Here is a 27821-nt window from a genome sequence, read left to right on the forward strand (position 1 = left end):
GTACACATGCAGTAGTGTTCTGAATTAGCTGCAGTTCTAAGAGACTTATTAGAGCAGCCTAATAACAAAGAGTTACAATAGTCCAGCCTAGAAGTAAATGTAAAGTAAATGTGGACTCGTTTTCTTTCTGCCTGATGTTATGGAGATGAAAAAGATTAGATTAGAAATACAAACACTAAGTTGGGTAAAATAATTCTTAAGACTACGGAGTTTAATTATTCAGCTGGTTCATTGGTTTTCATCCACGTCAAACATGTAGTGTGAGTGTCTTCTGGTCGCTTCCAAAACCTTCAAAAACTGTCAGGTCCATTTTTTCTGCTTCTGGTGTCACAATATAGGAGCATATTTTTATTCATAGGTGGATTAAAAAAACCTACAAAAGCAGAGTGGACTTAATGAAGGACATAAAAAAGAGCTGGTGAATACCAAAACAAAATGATCAGACAAACACCAGCTCCAGCTGTTCACCTGTGACTCAGCTACTGTGATAACCTTCCTGTGTCAACTTAACACACTCAACCTATAGCACACATTAACACTGGTTATCTGAAAATTGTTCTTAACACCACATATGAATATGGATGTCTCACATATACATGCTTATCTGACTTCCATGATAAGTGTCACCCAACCCATGAGGACTCATAATGTAGTACCCATGGGTGTCATGGCTGATCCCATCTGAAGGTGGGATCTAGTTCATGGATGTATGGAGGTCTATACATTGATACCGTAAAGAGAATATAATATTAACTTTGTTTTCATTTGTGTTTAATCACCTGTAAATAATAATCGTTAGTTTAAAATGAGACTTCTGTCCACAGAGACAACAAGTCCTCATCCACAGGGTCCACCATGTTTCTACAGTAGCCCAGAACAAACTAAACACTGGCTCTAGATAAGGCCTTAGTTGTTTTAAAGGTTCTCCTACACGCTTGGAAGAGCAAGGTGAGGTGAGGGATATTCTTTTGGTTGCAATCTACAAACCTCACTGTAACACTGGACCTTTAAATGAATGTTATTAGTTAAGCTGTACTGTTACTGTAGGTAAACACACAGAATATACATAAGAGCCTCATACCCACATTTCAAAAAACCCAAACTATCCCTTTAATCCGTCTTTACTTACCTGTCGAGGGAAGTTGCAAAGGTGATGCATTTATGGTAGATCACAATGGAATAAAGTCTTTCTGACCACAGTCCCACCTGAAGGCATCACAGCTGATTGCGCAGTCGCGGACGAGTGAAAATGCTTCACCCCAAAATTTTGAAGTAAAATAAAGAGAAATGGAGCATATCAGGTTTTATAGAGAATTATATTGATACAACGGAGAATCTGACTGGGTGGATGTGACGCCAAGTTAATCAGCAATGACAAACACTACAACCACAGCTGCTTCATGACTTCCATCTACCAGCAAGTACAAACCTAAAAATTAGACGCACACTACTATCTTTTTCCAGAGGCAACTCTACATTTGGACAGGTTTCGGACATTTTAATGTTTCAATAACATGGTAAAAAAAAAGAAAGAAGGTATTAACATACAGAACTGTAAACAAAACGCAGGTTTCTCTTTGAAAGTAAAATGACAATTAATGTCACAGAGAAGATCATTGTTAACCTCTTTCAGTTAAAAAGTGTGACACAGAGGGAATGATTGATAAGCAGTATTGCTTTATGGGAGCACTTTAATAATATCGGCGGGTAAAGGCTTTACAACATCCCCCCAGTCAGCATCAAACACAACAACAGAACATGAAACAGACAGAAGAGACTATTTACAAGAGTGATCTTTTTTTGTTTTTCTGTTAAAATTTCTACTTGATGTGGCGAACATCATCACAATGCAACAATCCACAGCTGATAATACGGATGTACTGATGTAGTGTGCATGTGGTATATGCAAGTGTGTGAATCTGTGTAACAGTAGGAGCGTCGGTGTATGAAAAGTTTAAAAAGTTCAAATGTCCATAATTTCTTTCCTACGTCATTCCTCCATGACGTGATGTTTTCATTCGCCCTCCGTCCTTTGCTAGCTCATCTTCTTCGCCCTGCGGCCTTCTTGCGACCCTGGAGCACATTGAGGACAACGTTAGGGACAAAAAGCCGCCTTTAGATTCCTCTACGCTTCTTAAATTTCTCTAAATACCTTTGGTGCTGGCTCGTCCTCCTGCTCCTCCTCCTCTTCTTCATCGTCTTCGTCAGAGTCGTCTTTCGCAGCAGCTGCCTTCGATCGCCCGCCGCGCCTGGATACCGACACGGGGGAAACACAGTGAATCAGAAAGCCTCGGCATGCCACGGGGAGACGGACATGACGACATCATCACCGCCCACCGAAGAGAATCTGTCAAAATCTCTCCCAGCAGGAATGTGCCCAAGACATCAGTATGTTACACACAGCACTGCCGGGCAGGTCTGTGATCTGTCTGTAACATGTCATTTCTCCCTGGTTTATGTGCTTCTACAATAAGTAAATACACTACGTAGTTAAATAGTAAAACACTTTTGGCTCTTTTTAGTAGTCTGCAGTGTTTTATGCTTCAACTTCACAGCAGAAATAATCATGTTTACAGCCTGGTTTGCTCTCTATAGATCATTTCCACATTTATGACAACTGAGGGTGAATTTTTAAAGCACTCGCTGCGACATATTTGAGCTCCATTTCAGCTATTTGTAACAGTTTGTACAAGAAGGAGAAATCACTAGCCTGCAGACACACACTTTAAACATACATCAAGCAGAGGTTAGGAAGCTTGAGTTATTTTCCACCTGATGAAATCGGAGTTTGAGAGAAAGTTTCTCTCTTTCCTCTGAAATCTTTGAGAACATTTCCAACAAGTCGACACTGTGACAAGATTTTAAAAAATGATGCTGCCTGGTCCACTAAAGTGAAACTTCATGACACAATGAAACAATGCTAGACTTTATGCTTCAAACTGTGTGTGTGTGTGTGTGTGTGTGTCTTACGCTGGTTTCTTGGCAGCCGGCTGAGCAGATTTGGGTGGACGTCCTCTCCTCTTCTGCGGTGTGGACTCTGCTGACTCCGAGCTGTTGAACGAAGACAAAATGCAAACGACACCACAGTTTGAGTCCAAAGTGAATCTTGCTGACAAAAATCAGTCTAACAGTGCCAAGAGCAGATGTTGTTATTGAGGCTGGTCCAGCTTCTGTCTGTATTCAGGCAGGTTTTTCTAGTTCTTACCCCTGTGATCGCCGCGGTGCCCTGGCTTGCCTTCCTCCCTTTGTCTTCAACTCCATGTTTTCACTGCTCCTGTCATCCTCTTCCTCCTCGTCTTCTGGCTCCTCCTCCATCCTCTCCTCTTCCTCTTCCTCCTCGTCGTCGTCCTCGGGTGGAGGAGCCGCTTTCTTTCGTCCCCTCTTTCCCTTGGCAGGCGTCTCCTGGCTGGAAGTGGCAGACTTCGGTGGTCGGCCCCTGCGTCCTTTCTTCGGTGGGCTGTTCTGCTCATCCTCTGGCCGGTTGTCCTCGTCCCACTGGTCTTCGGACTCGGCCGCTGCAGTCGTGTTGGCCGCCGCCTTCTTGCGTCCGCGCTTTGGCTTGCTGTCCTGGTCGTCGCTGGAGGTGACGCCACGTTTGCGACCACGAGGCTTCTCAATATCCTATAAAAGGAAAGAACACATGATGGAGGATGAACGAGCAGTCCTGTGAGACATCACGTCTTTGATCGAAGACACGACAAGTCTGCATGCTGCTTTTACAGTCTACACACTGCCTGAGCTGCTCTTCACTTCTGTTTGCACAGCAGAATCAAAAACAGAGTTTATGACAGCAACACTTCACCGGATCACAGCAACACGCCAACTTCTACTTGTCCTAAGATATGTTGTCATTTCAGATCTGTTTATTTGTGCAGTCAGACGATGAAATGTTATTTTTATAATACTAATAACACTTCAGTTTCTCCATGTTGGCCATTAAGACTGCATTACACACAACGGCTGTTCTATTTCTGCGTGTTTGTCCGATCGGTGTCATGGTTACAGAGAGAAGATGAAATCAAGCTTCACTTCTGAGAAATCCGATAAAAATAATCAGAATGAGCTTTACAACATTTTCCAGGAGATTCTGATGACACAAGATATCCTGATAGTTTGGAAGAAATAATCTATATATTCTTCTGTTGCCATGGCGCTGTGTGGGTGGTAGCCAGTTACAGGAGCTCTGACCACTTCACTGTATTTTTCAACACCAGCCTCCGTCAGTTTGTGTGCAAACATGGACTTGAACTATGGAGTCCACTATTTGCCTTTTTCCTGCCATACTTTATGATACATGGGGTGACCCGTTTAAATAAAGCCACGGCTCTCTCGTTTATGCTCGAGAGCAGCTGTCAGCGCTGGGCAGGAAAAGTGGAAAGTCCCATGATCCCTGCTGAAGTGAGGAGAAGGAGACGAGGATGCAGAGCTGGATCTAAGCGGTACAAAGCATGTACATGCACAGTCTGTTATCATGGGGAACGGGAGATCTCTCCAATAAGATGGAGGAGCTATCTGAAGTCATAAGACCCAACAGCTTCAGACAGTCTAAAGACAACACATTCTAACAGCAGCCTGTGGTCACAGTAGATAGAGCTTTCATACCTTATCAGTGCTGTCTGCTCTCTTTAGGGTGATGTCCTCGTTTTCACTATGATCCATTTCTGTGCTGTCATGTCTGAAACACAATTATTCATTCTTACCATTTTATACAAGAAATGTAACTCAAGATGCAAGTGACAAAACAAACACATCTCTGTGTGTGTCTGTGTTGTGAGGAGGTTTGACTTCAACTACTGAAAAACCACCTGAACTGGGAGGGCTCTGTGAGGCGTGTGTATGTGTGTTCCATGTCTTGTACCTGGTCTTGCTGCGTTGTGGCGAGCCGGGGTTGGATGAGGAGTCGTCGTTGCTGGCCGTCTCCATGCGAGAAGATTTGCTCTGGAGCGGTTTCCCCGCCGATGACAGTGGCTTGTTCACTGCGCCCAGAATGTTGGCCGACTTGGGCTGGAGGAGCACGAGGTGACGAGAGTTTGAGTTAGACGTACGGTACGAGCCAACCAACAAAACACAGAGATGAAAAGCTGACATCAGGTCAGAGGCTTGGCTGAGCTCACCTTTCCTGGAGTGAAGAATGCCTTCATCTCTGACGGGAGATAATTTTTTGTGTTGCTGAAATTCTGAAACAGAGTAATAATATGTTACAGTGTCTGCTGATTATGAGGAGAGGCTTCACTCCTGCAAACAATCTGATGAGTCAAAGCGTGTGTTAACTAATTCCTGTCCAAACAAGCCTGCTCACACTCAAAACTAGGCTACAACCAGCAAACACAATACAAGTGACCTGTGTGTCGATTAACTCAAGACATCAGTTAATGAAAGGTCATGCACAGATGTGTTGAACTGTGCTCTATCTGCCCTTTCTCATCACTGTTCTGCATTAACTGTAAACAGACCACACCATTGCTACTCATGACCCAGAAACAGCCATTCTGGGCTGGTCTCAACAGCTAGAGTCTATGAGTCACTCAGAGCTTTGTGGATGCAGTATAGGATGGTCATGGCAAAAAGTCCTTCTTAAGGTGGAATAAAGAGCACGGCACTCGCTATGAAATCTGCCTCACGTATCGGATTGTCTCCTGTTTTTGCCCGCACATGTGAGGGTAGGGGTTAGATGGGGCAGTGAATGTTCATTTGTTCACGTTAGAAATAAAGAAAACAGAATGTTTGGTAGATTTCATTTGTAGCTCCGCTGTTCAAACCTTGTCTGGTTTGGTGAAGAAGCATGAGGGCAGCACGGGGTCTTTTGGGGACTCCAGGCTGTAGGTGGTGCTCTTTGACATGATGATGTGCATGGCGACGTCACACACTGTGTAGAGTTTCTGTGCAGGAGACATAAAAGTGTGGTCAGCGGGATGTTAGGGGTTACAGCAGTGTATGTGAACAGAGGTAACGTGCACCTCATTGGTTTTGGGGTCGCTGGCAGCCTGGGCATCTTTCGTCTGTTTGATATTCTCCACCATCTTCCTGATGAAGGCGTGGCTGTTGTTCTCGTTCTTGGCCATGATGATCTCAAGGACAAACCACAGAGCCCTGAACAGGAAGGAAGTTTAACATCAGCACAGAGGACTCATGCAGGATCATTTTGTCGTTTTTGTATGGAGACATTTCATTTTTGGGATTCTGCGGATACAATTTATGAAACATGGCGATAACAGAATGGTAAGATTATTCTCTGTGAAGGAAAAAAAGTTATTATTCTGTGCTTTTATTGTTTCATCTGGATTTCTCATTATTCATCATCAGCTTTCCCTGAAATGACTCACTCTTTAATTTCTTTGAGCTGCTCGATGTCCTGCACTTTGACGTAGTCTGGGTCGTGTGCCAGCAGGTGGATGGTGTAGGGCACCACATACTCCGGCAGCAAAGAGAACAGCTTGTCTGTTGGCACACACACACAAGGTCAATATTACAGCAATACCACCTCATCACAGCAGTGCTAATGATCGCTGCCACATGCACTGTGAGGACAGCTTAAGATCTTATTAAACTCCAGATATTTATTTTTAACTTCTCCTTTACAGTCAGATCACTTCTTTTTCTCCCCACATGCACTGATGGAGGACTTGTTTCATGCTGCAGCTTTCAGTTGAAAATTGAAAAGACTTTGTTTGGTTTCTTTACCGCTGATGGCGGCGTGCTGTTTGAGGTACTCTCTGCGTATGTTGACGTTTTTCACCAGGCACTGGCGAGCGTGAGCCCTCCTCTCCTTCACCGGGTCCTTGGCACACAACGCGAACACCGCCATGTATTCCAGAGGCAGACGGAGGCGGCACAGGCCCCGGTGGAGCTTCTGGGAAAAACACTGTCGCACCTGGTAGCACTCATCCTACAGAGAATGAGGAGGAAGAAGAGGAGGAGACAGATGGAGAAATGGTTCAGAGAAACACGGGCAGGGAGAGTAGAGGTAGTGTTGGAGAGGAAGTGACACCCGATGGTGGTGCATCATTTCAAAAGAATCAAAAATCAAAAAGAAAAGAAAATGCAAAGCCTGAAAATGAGCGCGTGGTACGAATGAAAAGAGACTTGTGGCAGTTCTTACGTTGATGACGAGAGCACACAGCTGATATTGCTCCAGTGTGATGATTTCGTGATAGCAGGGCTCCTGGGCGAGCTTCAGCAGGGCGCATGCCGCCGCTAGCCGCAGCCTTGACATGTCTGGTTTGCTGGGGGATGATGGGACAAAAGGCAGAGGAGACAAAAGTACACGGTAAGATTAACACTTTACCCAAATCAGTGCTGTCTAATAAACAGGTACAGTTGGTGATTTACCCCATCCTGCCCTGTTCGGTTAAATCTCCATCGCTGTGTAGGATAGCAGTCAGCATCCTCAGGGTGGAGTTGCCTGATTTGCTCTGGTTGTTCTTCACTCCTAGTAACCACCTCACCATCAGCTTTATGCCTTGGATCTGAACAGAGGGTGGAAGATCAAAGATTAGTCACTGTGTTACAGTATCCCTTTGTTCACTTGTTAATGTGAATAAAGAAAACATGACTGTGACAATATGATCATTGACATGAAAGTTTTCTTCAGATTAAACGTCTGAACAGGTGGACAGAGTTTTAAGAGAGACATGAGGGTCCACGCTGACCTTGGCCAGAGTCTCCGGAGACACTTCATCATCAGGAACCCAGAGTTTGGTTGTCTTCTTGCCTGGGACCTTCACATGACACAGAGAACGCTGTAAGACTTACTTTACATGTTAGGAACAGAAGAAAACTGATCCTAGGTCTGTGGCTGCATGCTTTTCAAATAAACTAGAAGAACCATTATAAACTTATTTTCCATATATTTGATGTGTGTGTGTGTGTGTGTGTGTGTGTGTGTGTGTGTGTGTGACGTGTATGCAGTATATGGTGTGTGTACCCTGTCGTTCATGAGCAGATCCTTCACGATGAAGTTGGCGACTAGAGATTTGAGCGGCGCGGCGAACTGTTCCGGGGCAAGCTGAGCCAGGTGACCCAGGGTGGTCAGGGGAGTGATGAGCTGCTCCAGGTTAGCGGGGTCCAGGCCTTTGTGCAGAGGCTGGAGGAACACCAACACAACGTTTTATTAATACTGACAAAAGCATCACAACATTAGATCATATGTGAGAGAGATGGGACTGACTGACCTCAAAGATCTGGGCGAAGTGTGTGTCTCTGTTGGTGAACATGGCGTTGATGCAGTGGATGGCATACTTGGCCTGGCGAGGGGGGCCTCTCTTGGCTTTGGCCTGTAGTACTGGCAGCAGAACACTGGAGGGAGCAGGCAGGAGAACACATTACAAACCATACAAAGTAAAGTCATAAGTCATGAAGAGTGCATCATGCTCAGACCAAAACCTGGATAACCATAGTGTGTTTGTGTGTGTGATTAAAGAGAGTGAGGCTGCATCCGTCCTGCTGAGAGCCAGAGAACGGATTAAAGCATGCGTCAGGCGATGGGACGTACGATTTGATGTGAGGAAAACTCTCTTCCATCTTGCTGCCCGTGTTCTTGAAGATCTGCAGCGCAGCCTCTGCAACCTTCTCGTCGTCCATCTTCAGACAACCCAGCAGAGACTCGAACGTCTCTGCGGAGTGGAACGACACCGGGTGTGTGAACGACAGCACCTGTGTGGGATGGAAGCGGGTTAAAAGGGTTCAAAATGTGTGGACGGCGTCTAAGAAATATTTATCATCTTGTACATATAGGGAGGTTTTTTATTTTTATTTTATTTTTTACCTTCAGCAGTTCCAGGCCTGCTCTGATGGCCTCTTCAGTGGGGACGCCCTCCTCATCATCATCTGCTGTACCGTCTATAGATTTGTTCACCTGCTTTATTAAAGCACTGATGGATGACAGAGAGAAATTAAAAACAGGTCAAATATTGCACAGTTGGATAGAAATGGATATCTCCCACACACAGACACACACACAGTACCTGATAGACTCTGTGTCGATGTGTACAGGAGCGATCCTCTCCAGCAGGAACTTGACCATTTCCAGGAAGGGGTTACTCGGCTGTTTGGGGCTGCCGAGCTTTTTGGTGATGTCTCGCTGAAGAGGTGACAGATGATTCACACAGTGATTCAAATAATGACACCAGTACAGAAAACAAGCAGATCCCTCCATCTCACCTGTGGATTTTAGACGCTAAAGAATTAGTGGAACCACAAGCACTTAAAGGAACAGCTCAACTGTTATATAATCCCTTTCTGACATGACACATGAGAGCAATTAAACACTTGTGTCTGAATAAGCCTGCTGGTCATGTTTACAGAAAAAGACGATCTTACTGTATCACAACAGTGAACAAGTCTGAACTGAAAACTGTCAGATTCATTTAAGGGCAGCAGCAGCACTTCTGCTGTGATAAATGTTTCATCTCAATCATCATCGTTTCTGTGCAAAATAATCAAGGAAACCACGGGAAAGAGAGAATATTAAAGATCAATCTGCTCAGATCAGATCAGTTTATTAAACAGTAGTGTGACGGGGGCAAAAGAAACTCATGATAATAATCTGAGCAACAGTGTCTCTACGTACAGTATTTCCATGTCCATTCTCGCAAACATAGATAAATAATAAATTTCTCTAAAGTAACAAAAAACGCAGCAACCTGATTGGAGATGATCCGGATCTAACTTTTAGAAAAACGCTAAAGTAAGTCATCCCGTGTGCCAGCTTCTAAATCTGAGACTGGCTCGCAATTTATGCTGTAAAATAGAAACACCAAGAAGTTTGATTTATTTTGTGTTTGATGGTTTGAGAGAGTTTTGCTCGAGAGACACAGACAGTGAGCGAGCGCCGGCCTTGATAGAGTCAGTTAATCAGAGATATAAAAAGTTATTTCCTGATTGTTTCACAGTGGTTAAGTTTAGCACATATAAACAGCAGCCCACCACCACACAACCCTGCAGCCATCCACTGCAGTGCCTGATCCTGTTAGATTAACTCACCACTTAACAACCACAGCCCACACTATTCTAAACACTGAGTACTGATCTAGTCTATTTATTTTAGGTGAAGAGATGACTGAGGAATTAACAGTTCAAAAACCTTTGGAACCCAAAACACTGACCTCGATTAAAAAGAGCTTGAAGTTTTCCTGATGTGTGCTTTAATCCAAATATTTCAGAGAATATCCAATAAAATAAGAGTCCAATAAATTTATGGTCACTATACATTAAACTAAAGCAGCGGAGGGATGACAGTGTTTCAAGTTAACAGGCCCTACACTGATCTCAGACACAAACATCAATACTCACCACACACACTTCGGCTTGCTTGCAGGAGCAAGACGGGCTGACCAAGGTTTCCAGCTGATCTCTGATCCGCTCGTCGTCATCCAGGACCTGAGCCAGCTTCTTCACAAAGTCCTGAGCCTTGCCTGGGTCCGGTAGGTTCCCTATAGACACACAGAATTAAAAGCTTGTGTCTACAAAGTGTAGATTTAAAAAGGAAGTCATCCTGTTTCAGCAAGTTCATTCTATATTTTCCTAGTGAAGCTTTGCCAACAACTGGATTCAAGTTAGCCTTTTTTAAACGTGTGAGGTACTTACTTGTGATCACCATAACTTTGGCGAAGACGGCCTTGCTCGATGCTTCAGACTACAAATACACAAACAGAACAGAAATAATAATTTAGAACATAAAAAAGGAGAGTATGTGAACACATGAGTTTTTATAGCATGCTTCAGTCAGAGGTACCTTGGGTTTTTTGATCAGGTCCAGCAGGTCTTTGACATGATGCCTCAGCAGATTCTGGCATTTCCACATTTCATTCAAAGCTCTGAGAGGCACAGAGGAGGAGAACGTTTCACATACTTCAAACTTGATGTAATCTCAAGACAGCCTTCTCCAAATGTTCATTTTTTTTACTAAATGAAGCTTGCATCAGTGCGTGGAACACTTACTTGACAGCGTTGGTGTCCAGGGTGGCGTACAGGTAGTAAAGACACTTCATCCTCTCAGAGGTTTCCAGGTTGTGAGGCACCATGTACTGGGCAAAGACTCGCTCCACCAGCAACCTGTGGAAGCACACAGAGAACATGTTTTTGATTCAAATGAAGAATATCTGTTTGTTCTTTGATGTTCAGAAGCTCCCAGTTGAATTCTCATTATCAAATATTTATGCAGGAATATGATTACAGTCTCTCACTGCGAGTTTCTAAACAAACTGATTGTCCAATTAAACATTTCTCCGACATAATCTCACATTTTAACACCTCTTCTAACATTTCTACACTTTAGTTTTGAATGATCACATTTCATAAGGTTTTATAAAAAATAAATCGGCTGAGTGTGTACTGCGCTGCCACACAGACACACACAGACACACACAGACACACACACAGACACACACAGACACACACACACACACACCCTCCCTGTTGGCAGCCGAGCAGCACGCTGGTTCAAAGGATAGCTTAGACACAGAGGGTGGAGTTTCGTGTTTTGTCATTGAGGATTTTTCTGGAGGAGCCCGCGCTGCCTCAACACGGCTCATCTACTGCAGCTGGTGACATTTTTGGAGAATGACTTTCGACAACGAGCTCCTGTTGGCTCTCGTTGTTGTGCAGGTGGAGACGCAATCACACACCAGAGTTTCCAGATCAAAGTGAACTACTGTTAGTGGTCAAACTGTCGTCTCGTCTTTTATGATAACTGCAGTGACAAACTGTTTGAGTGTAGAGAAAAATCTACCCTCAGAACCCAGAGAGCAGACTGCTGCCGTTAATAGAGATACAGAGCTGACAGGTACTGTACTTTTGGCAGATTTTGGCTGCCAAAGTGTGCTGTAAAGTATCTCAATGCGACAACATTAATATGAATGATATATTACATTTGGCTGGTTATCCATCAACAAGACAAATCAGTTCAAAAGTTGTAAGAGCAGAAGTTCTACTGCCAATAGCTGAAGGCACACATGCAGCTGTGGTTAAGCAACAAGAGCGACTGATTCAAGAACTCGCAGTCTCTTCAGACTCTTTTAGGAAGTCTAAAAAGCTCCTGCCCCAAACGCTTTGCTGAACTTCAGTTCTCCCGTTTTCCTCTGAACACAGCGGAACACGCACCTGTCGTCGATGCTGTTCTGGTAGTAGATGTGGAGCAGCTTGTCTTTGATCCAGGAGATCTGTTTAGAGGCCTCCCTCCCTCCCTCTCCCTGCAGCGAGTACTTCCTGTAGATTGATGCCAGGCCCATCATGGCCTCCTTACGTACACGCCACTGATGAAGAAGGGGAGGACGAGATGAAGGTGAGACGTTCCCGATCATGATCAACAAGTGAAATACAGCGTGGTCTAAAAGATCCATTATCATACTGGACAATAGAAATATGAATTGTAATTGTCTCATTAAGAAAATTAGAAACTTTGACATTTCTCCAACAACACATTTTCAGGTTCTGAATCTTAAAGCTCAACAAACACAGTGACTTCATTTATAATCACGATGAACATCGATGTTGACTGTCACACAAACACTATTAGACACAGAACTCAAGTAATTACTCTCTTATCCAAGGTCCTCTCCTTTACAAAATTCAGCAGTGCGTCATTGACTAGCGACAAGTCTTTCTTGGCAGCAGTTACTATAGAGACGATGACATCATGGCGGATGGCCTCCTCTGGGTCATGTGATCTGACTCTTAAGAATTCTGGGAAAAGAACACAGGAACAAACGAGTGGGAAGTGAGAGAACGGGCCACGGCGCACAGACAGAATAACACAGCGGATGTCTTCCAGATTACACGCTCCAGGAGAGAGACGTGAGCTCGAAGTGTGTCACAGTGTTATGCTATCACCTCCATGTAGAGGCAGAGTGAACAAACACTGAGTTACCTGTGAGGTCTTTGGCCAAGTCTGGGTGGTTCATGAGACAGTGACTGGCGAACTTAACACACTCCAGTCTGATAGGCACGTGGATGTCATTAAACCTTCGGGGGAAAGAAATGAACGTTAATGTCTGCAACTCTGCGGGGTGTGCGTGCACATGCTGTCTCTCAGGAAGCCAGATTTAAAACTCTGTAACAACAAAATCAAGACACTAATCTCACCAAACAACAAGAAAATAAATATAGAAGCTGCACCAACAATAAGAAATAACAACTGCATGTTGTGCACATGATGAGTACATGTGGATTCAAAGCATCTGTGGATGCCGTAGCCACATCTCTGAAACCCACCTGCCCAGGTAACACTGCCAGAGTGGTTTGTTCTGCGCAGCCAACTCAGAGTCCTTGGCTCCAAACATCTTAGCCAGCAGCTTCACCACCTGCAGCCTCTCGTCATTATCATTACTCTGCAGAGACGGAGGGGAAGGAGGGAGACAGAGAGAGAAATGATGCACAGAACTTGGCCGCGTCGTGTGGGCAGATACGCCAAGTCATTTACATGAGCTACATTGGAGACATTACCATTTTCATAACACACAAAGGGAGCGATTTCTTTGGTATTAATCTTGTTTTAGCTGCGGAGAAGAGCAATGAGAGGTAAGGAAAGAGTGAGGGGGAAAGAAAAAAAAAGCCTTGGGGAGAGAAAAGAAGCGAGGAGAGATAAAGAAGAAAAGAGTGAGGGCAAGAGAGAGAGAGAGAGAGAGAGAGAGAGAGAGAGAGAGTGTGAGTGTGTGCAGTCTGTGGGGGAGAGATTTTATCGCAGCTATTATTTTGAGGAGACAGCAGTGATCTACACTCCCTCTGAACAGTTAATGAGCATTATCCATCAGCAGGATGCCTTTATGAGACACTGCAGAGGCAACATTATGCTGACTGGCTGACTACTTTATCTTTCTAATATGAATCAACAAACCTGCAGAGGGTGGAATTCTGTGTGTAAAGGCTCAGAGAAATGCAGGTTTTTTGTCGGGTGTGTGGATAAACTCGTAACACCAAATAAACACGAGCATGGCTGCTGCTTCCAACTCTGCTATTTACATTACAACTAAATCTACATTATACATCGCTCAGGTGTCACAAACAGCTATACGAACAATGTGATGTGACAGATGGAGATGTGCTTCAATGCTTTCTTTACCTTCAGTTTAAACTCCAGCTGAGGCAGCACCGAGAGCAGCAAGTGGCTGTCTATGTTGTAAAGCTCCAAGATGAGGTCAAACACGTGTTCAGACAGATCGCTGACTGAGGTCTTCCCCAGCATCAGGACCTGGTTGAAGAACTGAGGGAGGAAGAGAAAGAGAGAGAAGCGGGAATAACTGTTAACAATCAGTCCTACATGACCCAAACTCCTTTCCAAGCTCCTCATAACAGATGTTATAACAGCTGTCAGTATGCAGGAGAAAGGAAGGATGTGCAACAAAGACCACGAGGTTCACAGGGTTTGTGAAGTTGTGCTCTTGTTTCTTGCTCCTCCTCGGTCAAAGGTCAGGTACAGATCTCTGGTAGGATGTCTGCTCTGCATGAACTCCAGTTGTGGGACAACATATCCCAGTAACCTCAATTCAATCTGAAATTGCAACACTGAAGCTGCATGTGAACGGTGTGTATACTTGAACACTTGACGCATCTGACACATTGATTCGCTTCTTTTCTTGGTCAAATATGCCGAGACATTTCTAGCATGGCTGGTCTGGTTCACATGCTGTGAAACTACAGTGTGTTTCCACAGTAACTGTTAAAGAGTGTGTCAGAGATGTGATCTTACATTGGTGATGTAGGGTTCAATGGCCTGAGCAGTCCTCTTCAGCAGAGCTTTGGCCAGGTCGTACGCTTGTTTATTCAAATTCTGGACGGAGAGAAAAGAACAGCGGCTCAGAAAACATAACGACCAAAGACATAATGTGAAAAATAAGATGACAGTCCAAAGATCCAAAGAATGCCATCAGGATGCATGTGGCAGATGTTTCTCTCTCTGAAGCTGCTTTACCTCCTCTCACCTGCAGGGGTCTCATTGAATTACAGGGTATTGAACATGATATAAGCTTCAGTCTTACAATATCAGCTCACTTTAGACTGTCCTTTACTGAGCTCTTTCTACTTATATTCACAGTGTGTGTGTGTGTGCGTAACAGTGCGTCACTCTTTGTGTGATTGCATACACACCTTATGTGCTGGCACCAGGTTGACCAACACTGTGTCCAACAGCTCTTGTGATACGGTGTCTCCCTCGCAGATGATGGAGCTCATCAGGTCCACCATATGCATGTGCACCTTCTGGTTGTGGCCGTTGCTATGGAGACGAGAGGGGTCAAGAGTAGAATTATTACAAATGCTTAATATAGTAATTCACGCTGGTTCCTGATTGGATGGTTCAAATCATGTGGATGTGTGTACATCCCACATTCAGGACAAGAATCTTAATCTGTGGTGCACCGTGGTGAGATTTGTGATGCTGGCAGAAGACATTTTGTAGTTTTCACTTGCAGATAGCTCATTTGGAAAACAAACCACACAGACACACACAGGCAGGGAGGGTATGTGTGTTCATAATGATCTGCACGACAGCAGGAGGTAAAGCTTATTACCTAGATTTGTATTGGGTGACTGCTGTCCTCGATGGTGCCAGGCATTACTAGTTGCATTACCTTCCATTTACTGAAAGTGTCACTTCCACGCAAAAGGAACACACACAAACACGAGGGCGGTGCTTCCTATTAATTACCTGTGACAGCCCACCACAGGCTAATTTGTCCCACCACAGCTTCATAATGAACTCAAACATTTTTAAACTTCTCTTCACAGCAGAAAAGATCTCTCAGGTTTCACTTAGTTTCACATTGCCAGAGCTCCACATTTTGTCTTAGTGCTGCGCTCGTGCGGGAGAAAATATTTACAACTTCGATGAGAGGATGAAGCATAATTGCAGTGAACTGCAGGAAAAGCAACCAGGTAAACTTGTGTTCTCTCCTCTTAGGCAGCAAACGGTGACGTTAAGTTGATGTTTTTCTCTCTGGTCTGTCTGTTGCAGCTAAGAAAACATAACCTTATTATTTGTGAACATGCGATCATGTGCATGTGCATAAATGGAACTCAAACAGCTACCTCTGCAGGCAACAGTCCAGACAATATATGTATGTATATCTAGTGAGTCAAGCTCACAACTCTGGAGTAGCACAAGATGGAAAGGCAATTCCCATCGACTACTGATCCATGAAATACTGAACTTAAAATGTCTGAACTAACAAAAATATTGTTTAAAAGAACAAAGAAAGATCTTCATAGATGTGCACCAGATTGATGTATTTAACTTTAAAATGGAAAGTTTCTTGATGGGAAGTGGTTCCCTGGTCCTCCTGGAGGATCTGAGGTCCACCCACCACACTGTTACAGAGTCCACTGATTCCCATACACCTTTGGATTTCAAATGGAAAGCAGAGCTCTTTAGAATTTTACTATATGATTGAAAAAACATTGTGCTGGCACAACCTTGGCGCATGACTACATTTTTTTTCTACCAATGGCAAAGAGCCAAATTGTGTACTGCAGAATTCAGCCCTCAAGGTTGTGTTGGGTAGAGTGAAATGGAGAGCGAGGTTAGGAGGAAGGAGAGGAGTGAGGGCAATCAAAGAGAAACAACTGGAATGCTACTGTGTGCTTTCATGACAGAGCAGCACAGACAGAAGAACTACAGTGTCATTAAGGACTACAGCACACACACACACACACCCCCACACAATAAACCATGATGAATATGAACAATATTACACTGAGGCGGGCTTCGATTAAAATACTTACTTGATGACCTGGAAGAGTGTTCTGTAAAGCTGGGTGAAGATCTCATTGCTGTCTTCAAGCTCGAAGCAGATATTGTAGGACTTCACCCATGCTATGTTCTGAAGGAAAAGAGAGGAGGTGAAGATGAAGAATAACAACAATAAGGAGCCAAAGAGCAACAAATCTATGAGAGCCGTGAGGGTGGATCGAACAGGAACGTTTCAGGCTGAACATCCAACAACGAGCTGAAACTCAGGAAAGCCGATTGGAGCTACAGATTCAGACGATGAGCCTCAGTAGACTCATCAGTAAGAGCGACGCCTCTCCGATTACACTGTCATTTAATGTATTGTCGTTATAAAAAAATATTGATTATGGCCTGCTTACAATGAACAGGCACTCCATGCATAATGACAACATGCCTGGGTTTGGTTGAGATGACTTTCATTCCACACAAAGTTAAAAAAACTTCATCTCATACACCCTTTCATAGCTACTGTCACTAACAATACGGATTTCACCGTTGTTACAGGAAGCACAGCACACAATTAATATAATTAAAACTAGTTCAAGTGATTGTCCAATTTATGACACTGGACTTAAATGGAATTAATAATCATCATCTTAATAATAAAGTTGCAAACTAAAGATATTTTCTTCCATTTAGACTCAACGATTTCATGGAGGACTTCTTGATGAACACTCCCATGAATTAATAAACACACCAGCAAGAAACAAAGAATGTAGAACATCTGAGTAGTTTTCCTTAAGATATGCAGGTCTATTACATTTCATCTATTCTGACTGTTCTCTGATCTCACATCAAACAGTCTGCTGCAGCCTGAAGGAGGTGAAAAGACAACTGCCAGATCGCTGCACATAGAGATAAACATATTACCTATAAACTGTTGCACAGAGTTCAGAGTCACTCTGTCACCACTGCTTCCTGCTCTGAGTCTCTACATGCACCACATACAATATAGTTACACAAGATCTTCACTCCATACATGCAGTGAATGTATTCAGAGGCCAGAAGTCACTGAGCAATTCACACACACACAGAGCAGCCATGCACCAACTTTGCAACAAAGTTGTTCACGTTGACCCAGGTTGCCATGGTAATGTATCCATAACATTTAAGGCGTAGCTTCAACTCATGCTTAAAGATGAATTTACTCTGTTTGTAATAACAATGTGTCATAAGGTTTTTCTACAATAAATTTAACTCCCTATTTTTATTACGTTTGCTCCTCGTCCGTCATTTTATTTCACAAATATTCATTTCATCTGGACTCATGACGTCCCTGTGTTCTCCTTCCCAGGTCTCCAAAGACAGGCTTTTCACACCGAGCTGTGCTTTGTGCTGCAGCCACTGATTAAGGTCTGAGTTCAGCCAGTTCCCAGCTGGTAAAATACCCAGATTTGTCATGGTCCAACGCTAACAAATCTCTGAACAATTCAAACCTTTAATCTTTTTATTAGGAGCAAGCGGGGTAGAAAACATGTCGGTAGTTGGCTTCTCACTTTAGGTGGTGCTGACTCTCGCTTGCACAGGGCAAATGTCACTAGCAGTGATTACATGAGCAGTGAGTGGCTGCACCTGTAACTTCAATGTATCGGACACGTTCAAATAAACACCTGCTGTTGCTCATCTCACTTACACATTGTGAGCATTAATGAGGCCGACACCCTAAAACATCTCTTCATTCTCAGCCAAACATCTCTAATACTCAGAAAGAATCTACTGAAAGTCAAACCCAATTCAAAGATTCAGACTGAAAACAAGTGATCACGCCCCCATCACTGATCCATACACGCCGCAGGCACGTACCTCGAGCAGGTAGAAGTATCTGTTGAACTGAGCACTTTTAGTGTCCTCCAGTCCTTTGAGCTGTCTTGTGATGAACATGAAAATGTCCTGCAGACAAGAAAGAAACACACAGTGAATGCTCCACACACACACATATACACATACACACACACAAAGTCATAAGCAAACCTCAGGTGTGGTTAGGGCAGCACCACAAAGTTCACATACAACAGCAGCCACAACAAAACAAACCTAGATGTGTTTGAGGCCAAACGTTTAGAATGATTAGTCAGAGATAAGAACAAACGTGGAAATATGGACACACAGAAGAATGAATGATGTTAGCGAATGCTGCATAAAAGGTGTGAGTCCAGTCAGGTCTTTTCAGGCTAACACCCAAAAATGTTGGTTATTCACCAAGTAACAAATAGTTCTGTCTTTTTATTTGCCGAGTGAGTAAAGCTGGTGGTGGCATAGTGTGACTTTGCAGTATTCTGTTTTGCTTTCTACAGAATCTTCAGCGGCGTACCTTGAGTTTATCCGGGGAGGTGTAGGGCGCCTCGGGGGCATAAATCCTGAATATGTCTGCCAGACAGCAGGCCACCAGCAGACGCACGTCCTTGTCTGGATGTTTGAGGAAAAAGTCTGAGGCCAGGTGGAGGGCCAGGTTCAGGTACAGCTCCTTCTCCTCCTCAGAGTCCTGGTCCATGTCCATGAAGGTCTTCACAACCATCTGGAAGAGGGAGAGAAGGTGCCAAGATGAAAAGCTTTAAAGTCCTTCTGTTCAGTTACACAGTGCAAACTTCAAAATGAAATTTGAATATATTTTTTTAATAATGAATCATGAATCCCAGCTATAGGTTAGAGCTGTGTGAATCAGAGCAAATCCCGGAGGAGCCGGGTATCGAACCACTGGTCTTCTGATTAGTGGATGACTTGTTCTACCTCCTGACCTACAGCCAGCTGGATACATCATCATCCTTCATCAATGACAATATTATATTGACATGCCTGACATCCACACACACACAATGAACAGAGAAGTCGTGGCTGCAGAACGACACTGACCTTGAGCCTGCGGACCATTTCCTCTTTGGAGATTTTGTCTGAGATCTCCTTGACCCCCGGGGGGTAGGTCACCTTCCCATCCGTGACTCGAGCTTTAGAGTGAGCCATCCTCTTTAGCTCTTCACTGCCTGCGGAAAGAGAAGAACATTTGTAATAAATCAGGAGAGTGAGAGAGAAGGGGAGTCGGAGAATACAGAAAAACTGGACTAAAAAGCTAAAACCCCCAAGAACTGCTGAACCTCAAACCAAACGAGAAAAAAAAAAAGAAGCACTGCATTAACTATTTGGAACCCACGGCAAATCTTTTTAATACTTCAAAGCTTCCAAAGAAGACTCCAATGGAGACTTGTGAAATATTCAGCGAGGTATTCGCAGCACGGTAATAGCTTTCTACAAGCTGACTGAATGATGAAATTGCTGCATTCAGAGAGCACGCTGACTTTTCACTGCAAGCTGCTGCTGCCGCTGCCATTGTGCTCCACATTTTATTATCACGGCCACTGGCCTTTCAGGGATTACACCTGATTCATGTTTGGAGCATTGGCATGACGCAAAACGTGCTCAGACTTTCATCTCATTGCACTGCTAATGGCCAGATCAGTCACACTGCACTTTATGCTGCTCTTTGGCAACGGTTACTAAACTGACCTCGCCGCCGCTCTTTGTCCATTAAAGATATTAAATAGCAGAAATGTGTCCAACCAGCAACATGACTTCATTTTTCCTCCTACATCTTACCTACACCCCCTTCGCCAGGCAAACTAAAGCCTGACTCATAGTTCATGAATATATAAATAGTCTGCACGGCCAAAATGTGAAGACGTGGAAAACATCCAGATTGATTTAAAAGTAGCAAATAGAAAACTTCTCAAATGTTTAATGAAGTTTCTGAATTTTATAGCAGCAGCACTTTTGAAAAAAGTTGGGCAGTGGCAACAAAAGAATGGAAAAGTTGTGAAATGCAGAAAGAAAACAGCTGGTGGAAGATCTCAGTGAATGAGGTGAACTGGTGACAGGTTGGTATCATAAAAAGAACATCTTAGAGAGGCTGAGGCTTTGTGGAGTAGAGATGAGGAGGGGTTCATCACTCTGAAAAACTGCTCTGGCAAATATTGCAACAATTTAAGAATGATGTTTTCATTCCACAGTTCATAATACCATGAACAGATTCAGAGAATCAGAAGAAATCTGAAAACCAATATGTTGTGATCTTCAGGCCTTCAGACGGCACTGCATCACAAACTGACATAACTCTGTCACTAAATCGCTGCATGGGCCGGGGAACATTTCCAGAAACTATCGTCTGTGAACACGGTTCATCGCTGCATCCACAACTGATAGTTGAAAGAATAAAATTGTATAAAAACCACATCCAGAAATGCCACTGCCTTCTGTGGGCCTGGGCATATTTAAGATGGACTGAGGTGAAGTGGAAAACTGTCCAGTGGTCTGACAAGTCAAAATCTGAAACTGTTTGGAAATCATGGACACCGAGTACTCTGGGTTAAAGAGGAGAGGAACCATCCGACTTGTTATAAGCACACAGTTCAAAAGCCAGCATCGTGGTGGTGTGGGGGGTACATATGTGCACATGGCATGATGGGTAACCTGCTCCATTAATACTGAATCATATATACAGGTTTTGATGACGTCTTTTTCAGGGATGACCTGGCTTATTTCAGCAAGACAATGTCAAACTACTTTCTGCATGTATTCCAACAGCATGGCGCATGGCTGGTAAGAGTCTGGGTGCTGAACTGGCTCGTCCAGACTTATCACCTGTTGAAAATGTTTGCCGCAAAACATGATGTGATGCAGAGATCATCACTTTGTTTCTTTGTACATAGAACATATGGCTTATATGAACTTATCTGTACCACCGCTCTACAGCTGCAAACAGACCATCAGAATGTTCAAGAGAGAAATGGTAAATAGACCATATAATAAAACACACACACACACTCACACACTCACACACACACACAGGAACAATGTAGCGTTCAGAGTCTTGCCCGAGGACTTCGATAGGTTGAGCCCGAGTCTGTGATCACTGGACTCCAGCTCTACCTCGTCCTCAGTCACAGCTGATTGGGTCATCACAAACGCCACAGACTCTCCTGGTTAAACTTTCATGTATGCTCCATCAATATTTGAAGAAGTGCATGAGAACAATCCGAAGTGAATCCCTTGATTAAACAATCAAATGTCTGCAATCACTTATTTTCACACAAACAGATGTTGTCTTTGTTTGTCTATATAATCAGAATGATTATTATATGTTTGTGAGTCATAGAGAAAGCTCATCACTACATGAGCTGCTGTACTGTGACATGGACTGCAGGGATTTCCCACAGGAAACACCTCAGCTGAGGTGTTTGTGCACACTCTGTGTTGAGGAGGTTTGTTTTTCATGACTGATGAGGACGTATCAGGGTGAATAAAAACATGTGCTGCTTACACTCTGGAACGCTGTGTGTGGACAGAATGTGTTAAAAAGCATTTATTAGATTTGAAGGTTAGAAACCGCTTGCAACTATTTCCAACCTCGTGACATTTACTGGGTTAGAGATGTTAGTTTGGTTTTACATTGTGGGTACCCCGTGCCTGAAGTTACACAGTGCGAGAGGGAACGACAGAAGCAGCATCAACACTTTATCCGTCAGTGAAGCAATGAAGAGTCACAATTATTTCATGGCAGAAAAGAAAACAAACAACAGTTTTGACTTATAAATCATTTCTGATCATTTATCTGTTATCATTTCATTACTGGAGTAATACACGATACAGATTTCCCATTATGACTGTAACCTGAACTCCAGATTCTCACTGTGTTTTTATTTAGAAGTTACAAGTGATGATGATGTTCCAGAGCACTTCAACACTTGTTTTAAATCCACAGGTTTATTTTTATTTGAACTCATGAATCTGCAGCTCTTCAGAACTTGCAGAGCTCCATTCTCCATGCTCCATGGAATAAGTACTTTAACCGCTGTGTTGAAATTGTGCACATGCACACACACGTACGTGTATGTTTTACATGTCATGTCTTTATTCATATTATTCTCTGTGTGTTCATTTTGTGTTGTCTAGAATAGGGCTGGGTGATATATGGAATATAGCCAGCTTGTAGAAAATGAGTATACGTTGTCACGCATTTGCTTTTAGCAGCGGACATTTAACTCCAGGCTTCTCACACTCTCTCGCCTCCCTCACAGAGAGACAAAACAAGCGCACCTAGTTACATACGTCAGTCTGTCGTGCGTGCAGCGCACAGCAGACAGGTGCTAACGGTAACACATGGAGGAGGACAAATTAATTCCAAAGAAAAACAGCACTTAAATATTGTAGTGGCATTATGTAGAAAAAGTGCACTTTAATTTTGTTTTGAAATGCCATGCGAGTTACAGCATGCACTAATTTCTTGTTTTGAAATGTTGTCTGTGACAATTTTGCACAAAACGTGCACTTTGTTTTGAAATGACAATGTTATGTTTACAGTTTTTTGTTAACTTTGACTTAGTTGTGATTTCCCCTTTTTGCATGAAAGTTTAAAATGAGCATATAGTAATGCAGTATGAACAAGAATGTTTTAATGTAGACATATAGAATCATAATACTGCTGTGATTGTATGCATCAAAATTAATTCAAAGCTGAGGCAAAATATCGAGATATATATTGTGTATCGTGACATGGCCTAAAAATATGGCGATATTAATAAAAGGCCATATTGCCCAGCCCTACTCTACAACTGACATTTTCGTTTCAGGTGGAGGCTTTAAAAAAGCCTGTCTGCCGTTTTTATGCACTGAAACAATCCACCAATATTTTTCTGGCCCTGATAGATTATAACTGATATATTGAGAATCGTTGAATCGCATCTGAATTGTTGATGACTGAACTCACATTAAATCATGAGTCCAGTGAAGACACACACTAGCTGCTCTGTTAAATAATCCACCACAACAATTACACTAGCTGATGAATCAGCTGAACTATTTTACAGACTTAACAACTCAATAACAGCATATTTAATAATAAGGTCATCTCATGTTGACCTGTCATATAACTGGAGTATAACAAGGTCAATCTATGTAAGCTTGCAGAAGGCGAGGGGTGAAGTGACTGCATGACTTCTCGAGGCATGGTCAAAAAAATCCATTAGTGGTGTCTGACATCCTGAATGACAGCCAGCCAATCAAAAGACAGATAACAGACAGAGTCATCACTGTCATAGATAGAAACATGGCAAACATCAACAGCTTTCTGTCCTGCTCCACAACAAGCTCCTCCAGGAGGAGTCAGCAGGACGAGGTTCCACTAGCTTTAAAATAAATCACTGCGTACAGGTGCTGAAAACAGAGAGCTTCTCTTCTCCGACCAGCAACTGATGTTGTTTTAACGTTGAAGCAGAGTTGATGGTTATGAAGCAGTCTAGGTCAGTAGGTCTGTCGTCTGACAAAAGGCGCTGGCTGGGTTTGATTTAGAGAGCCGACCACAATAGTGAGTTTTGAATAACAACCAAACAATTTTCTGCAGCTGTACTTGAGCTTTTACACACACACACACACACACACACACACACACACACACACGCACGGCTGGACACTGGCAGCCTGCCAAATTGTTCCATTCTGACCTTCTTTTCCACCCCACAGCTGCTGCCAAATTTGAGTCCATCTCTCTCTCTCCCGGTCTACCACACTGACTGACACACACACACACACACACACACACACACACACACACACACCAATCAGAGTGGAGTATTCCTCCACTCGGAGGCCTGGATACCATCCAGTGGGGAATATTTCACTTTGAATGAGAAGCGGCAGTAAATAATCACACAGGCTCTACCCCACACTAAATCTCTTGAACATGGGCTACTTTCAAGTCATTGCTGGTTTATCACAGAGGAACACATTTAGCCCTCCTCCTCCCCCCACGCCAAGGCTTTCTATCTGTCAGCTGCTTCGGCTCTCCCCACTTTGGCCCTTCGCAAAGCTGCCAGCAGGAATATGAAGACTCGGGGCAGTCCTCCTAACCTAATCTGGACGCTGACACAGACCGTCCTTTGTTTTAACGCTGTGGGTGATCACCAGAACAGAGGGAGGACTGGACACCGGATGGGTTTTAAGGGTGAACTCCACAACCTTCGTGCGGGCACGTTCACAAAGTGCACCGTCAAAGAGTTTCCTCCAGATGAAATGAGAAGAAATAAGACATTTTCTTAAACGGAGCACGCCCCTGCCAAATCTGAACTAGTGAAGGCCAGCCAGGAACAACAACGAGCAGAGAAGGAGGGATTGAAATTAGTCCAAAGGTTATGTGAATGAGACGGCGGTGGAAGGAGTGAAACCACCAGAGAGGCCCACATGACATGACATCCACAAACAGACGACACTGCGGGTACGATCACGTCCGAGGTCCATCAGGCGGAGCGGCTCTGTACCCATTCAAAACACACAAGCAAACCATCACAGAGGAACAAACTGAAAGAGCAGCGTTGTGGCTTTGTAGAGCAAGAATGCAACCCAACATAATTACTCAGTTTTCCTTTTTAGTGTGGGGGGAAAAAAGAAAAAGTTGCAGGGCTGCAAGCCTGGATTAAGACGTAGAAAGAAAGAAAGGGGGGGCAAGATTAGAAAAAACAGAAATTAACTCCAACCAGAGCTGCTGCTAAGTGGTTCCTCATGAAACATTAGCCCATGTGGTTTCAGGCAAAAGCCAGAAAACGTGCACAAAAAGGCGAGCCCAACTCTTATCCTCAGCTCTGACACACAATGTGCAAACACACTCCTATGAAACTGAACTTTCCAATTACCTTGATTATGAAAGCCATGTGATCGGACATGTCAAGAGAGGCTGTGATGGTGACAGACTCAATGATCGGAGCCTATGGCTGTCAAAACAAAACAAAAAAAAGACACTGCAGCACCGTGGAGGTGACTGTCCTCCACTCGGGACGGTGACACACAACAACACGCAGCTCCTGTCTCCTTCGCTCGGATCCTTTTGTTGTTTACTAACGTTATACATCTCTCACAATGTGTGCACGCACGGGGCTCAGGTATGCCGCTTTGTCCTCGCGAGTAAAAAAAGGTAAGATCATAACTGTCAGTTTGTAATCACGCATATGTACACAATGCACGCGTACGAGGCTCAAAGGGAGCAAATGCGGCGGCTAACTCGATTAGCCGCCGTCAACATTACAGCAACAAGGCAGCCTGGCTCTAACACAGCCCGGCCTCGGGCTGTGTTAGAGCCAGGCTGCCTTGTTGCTGTAATGTTAGCCGCCTAGCCTAGCTAGCCTCGCCGAGCTAACGTTAGCAGCAGCAATCTCAGTGACAGAGGGCGGACAGATAGTAACGTTGCACCGAACAAAAACACCCGGCTAAAACTCCCGTTATACCCGCCGTAGATATCCCGAAGCCCCGTTCACACAAACCATTTCGCGCCACTGTGTGCCCGCTTCGTGCCGCTGAGGCGTTTATAGCCTTATAGCGAAAGAGCTAATATTTCACTAGCTAACCGTTTTAGCGCCGCAGGACCAGGGTCAGCCAGCGCCGTGACTCGGACACGGCTGCCCGAGAACACAAGCGAGCGAGGCGGGCTTGCGCTCCACCTTTATTAGCGCTGGAAAGATGGCTAATCCGCGGACACAATCCCGGGTTTCCACCCCGTTTTCCCACAGCGGCGCCGGAAAACGGTGCTAATTATTTTTTTTAATCCCGAAAGGGTTTTTCTTATTCGTGCATTTACTTACCTGATACGGTGAATTGTGATCAATCGTGTCCTCTCTCTGCAGCTCTCTTCCCCCTCCTAGCTCCAAAATGGCGCCAATATGTATAGATTCAGTGCCCATGGGTACAAACCATCGATGAGCGTGTAGCGCCACCTATAGAGCGAGCCCGTGCAGGGCTGACGGCTCCTTCAAAGCAGGCTCGTATTTTCTGTCATTTAGAGATCTAATTACATGTGTGTGTATGTATGTGTATGTATATATATATATATATAAACACGTTTGTACCTGGAGGACGGTAGCTGTAGCGTTTCCCCTGAAAAAACCCAAAACATTTAAAATATTAGCATAAAAATTAGATTAAAGAATTTAATAGAAGCAGAATAAAATAGGCATATTAAGAATGTCTTGTTTAATTAGAGCTAATTTTTAAAAATGTGATATGTATATTTTTCGACACAGTGATGCTCGGTGAGTTAAATTGCCTTATACTGAGTAAGTTCAGGATATCATGTCACAGTCTACAAGAGTCTACAAAGCAGACACTGAAATAGGCTCGTGTTGTTTACAGTAAACAAACACACCTTGCTTCACAAAGTGTCGTTTAAGTTTCCCGCAATACAAACAAACATTCATCGTGTTCTGTTTTTTCGCTCTCCATTTGAAAGCCCATTATTCCGACAGCGCGTGAACGCACCAGAGACTGTGTCGCTTTCAAATGATTTTTTTTGTGTGTGTGAAAATGAAACAAACACAGTGTGTTCATTAGACATACACGCATGTGTACAGTCCATTTATCTCAGTGGTGCAGTTCATATTTTAAAGGAAGTTTATGCAGATTATTAACGATGATTTCTATTCTGCCCCCTGAGGCCACTATGGAGTCATTCATTATCTTTTTTCTTCCCACAGATTATTTATTCACATGAGATTTACTCACATGATATTTCTCTATGCAACATTTTGCATGACAGGTGAGTTTACTTTGGGTACATCATTGTCATTTTGGAAGATAACTGATGATTTCCTGAGACGTGCGCGTGGTTTTAAACCACTCTAAAGCTCTTGCCATACTGGTTTACAGCTCCTCAAACTAAGAGACAGATGTCTCACATCAGCTTACAGTACATGATGGCCGGTGTGAGCTATAGGGGGAGCTCCAATATAAGGTTTCACACGTGCGCGCCTCAAACCGTCAGCACTATACTGCAGAATATTGTGTTTATGGGCACATTGCACCGATTTATTCATTAACTTTTGCACCTGAATATGAGTTTGGATCAGAGTGAACTTCATATTTCAGGCTGTGTAATTAAATATCATTGCTGAATCTTTAAGATGACCACAACATTTAAGACCTCTGCCTCTGAAATATCAATATTCATGTGTATCTCTGTGTCTGTATGGGAACACAATATTACATATTAGGCAGAACATTTTGGAAATATTCCGGAAACAGCAGCTCAATCAGAGTCTGCGCGCTCCTGGTCTCAATTAACCAATCAGTGGTG

General features: G+C 43.6%; 1 protein-coding gene across 2 annotated transcripts; it reads right to left on the minus strand.

Annotated features, from left to right (window-relative positions):
* Positions 1–1288: 1288 nt before the first annotated feature.
* On the minus strand, positions 1289–26452 carry pds5b (PDS5 cohesin associated factor B). 2 transcript variants are annotated; one of them, XM_019275747.2, is made up of 35 exons: positions 26335–26452; positions 19571–19698; positions 19032–19235; positions 18524–18610; positions 16714–16811; positions 15082–15208; positions 14684–14764; positions 14057–14197; positions 13210–13325; positions 12866–12960; positions 12536–12681; positions 12100–12251; positions 10939–11052; positions 10733–10814; positions 10585–10633; positions 10291–10430; positions 8964–9079; positions 8765–8870; positions 8492–8652; positions 8172–8295; positions 7925–8083; positions 7650–7718; positions 7330–7466; positions 7100–7223; positions 6682–6886; positions 6324–6438; positions 5958–6090; positions 5760–5879; positions 5115–5177; positions 4859–5004; positions 4603–4675; positions 3206–3621; positions 2971–3051; positions 2153–2249; positions 1289–2073 (listed from the first exon to the last, which is right to left on the minus strand). In XM_019275747.2, exons 2-35 carry the CDS (start codon positions 19676–19678, stop codon positions 2041–2043), a joined length of 4218 nt encoding a protein of 1405 aa, XP_019131292.1. In that variant the 5' UTR covers positions 19679–19698; positions 26335–26452; the 3' UTR covers positions 1289–2040. The 2 variants fall into 2 exon arrangements, with proteins under 2 accessions (XP_019131292.1, XP_010740751.2); XM_010742449.3 differs by lacking the exon at positions 26335–26452 and adding an exon at positions 25393–25518.
* Between the last annotated feature and the right edge of the window lie 1369 nt (positions 26453–27821).

This window comes from Larimichthys crocea, chromosome II, assembly GCF_000972845.2.
Source record: "Larimichthys crocea isolate SSNF chromosome II, L_crocea_2.0, whole genome shotgun sequence".
NCBI lineage: Eukaryota > Metazoa > Chordata > Actinopteri > Sciaenidae > Larimichthys > Larimichthys crocea.

What these genes read in the sequence shown, in the direction of transcription:
- pds5b (XM_019275747.2), bottom strand. Translation starts at nt 19,678, where the DNA reads ATGGCTCACTCTAAAGCTCGAGTCACGGATGGGAAGGTGACCTACCCC. An exon ending in AGCAAGCCGAAGTGTGTGTG is followed by an intron (nt 9,080 to 10,290) that starts GTGAGTATTGAT and finishes TCACCTCTTCAG; the next exon opens with CGAGACATCACCAAAAAGCT. An exon ending in GCGACCCCAAAACCAATGAG is followed by an intron (nt 5,880 to 5,957) that starts GTGCACGTTACC and finishes TCTCCTGCACAG; the next exon opens with AAACTCTACACAGTGTGTGA.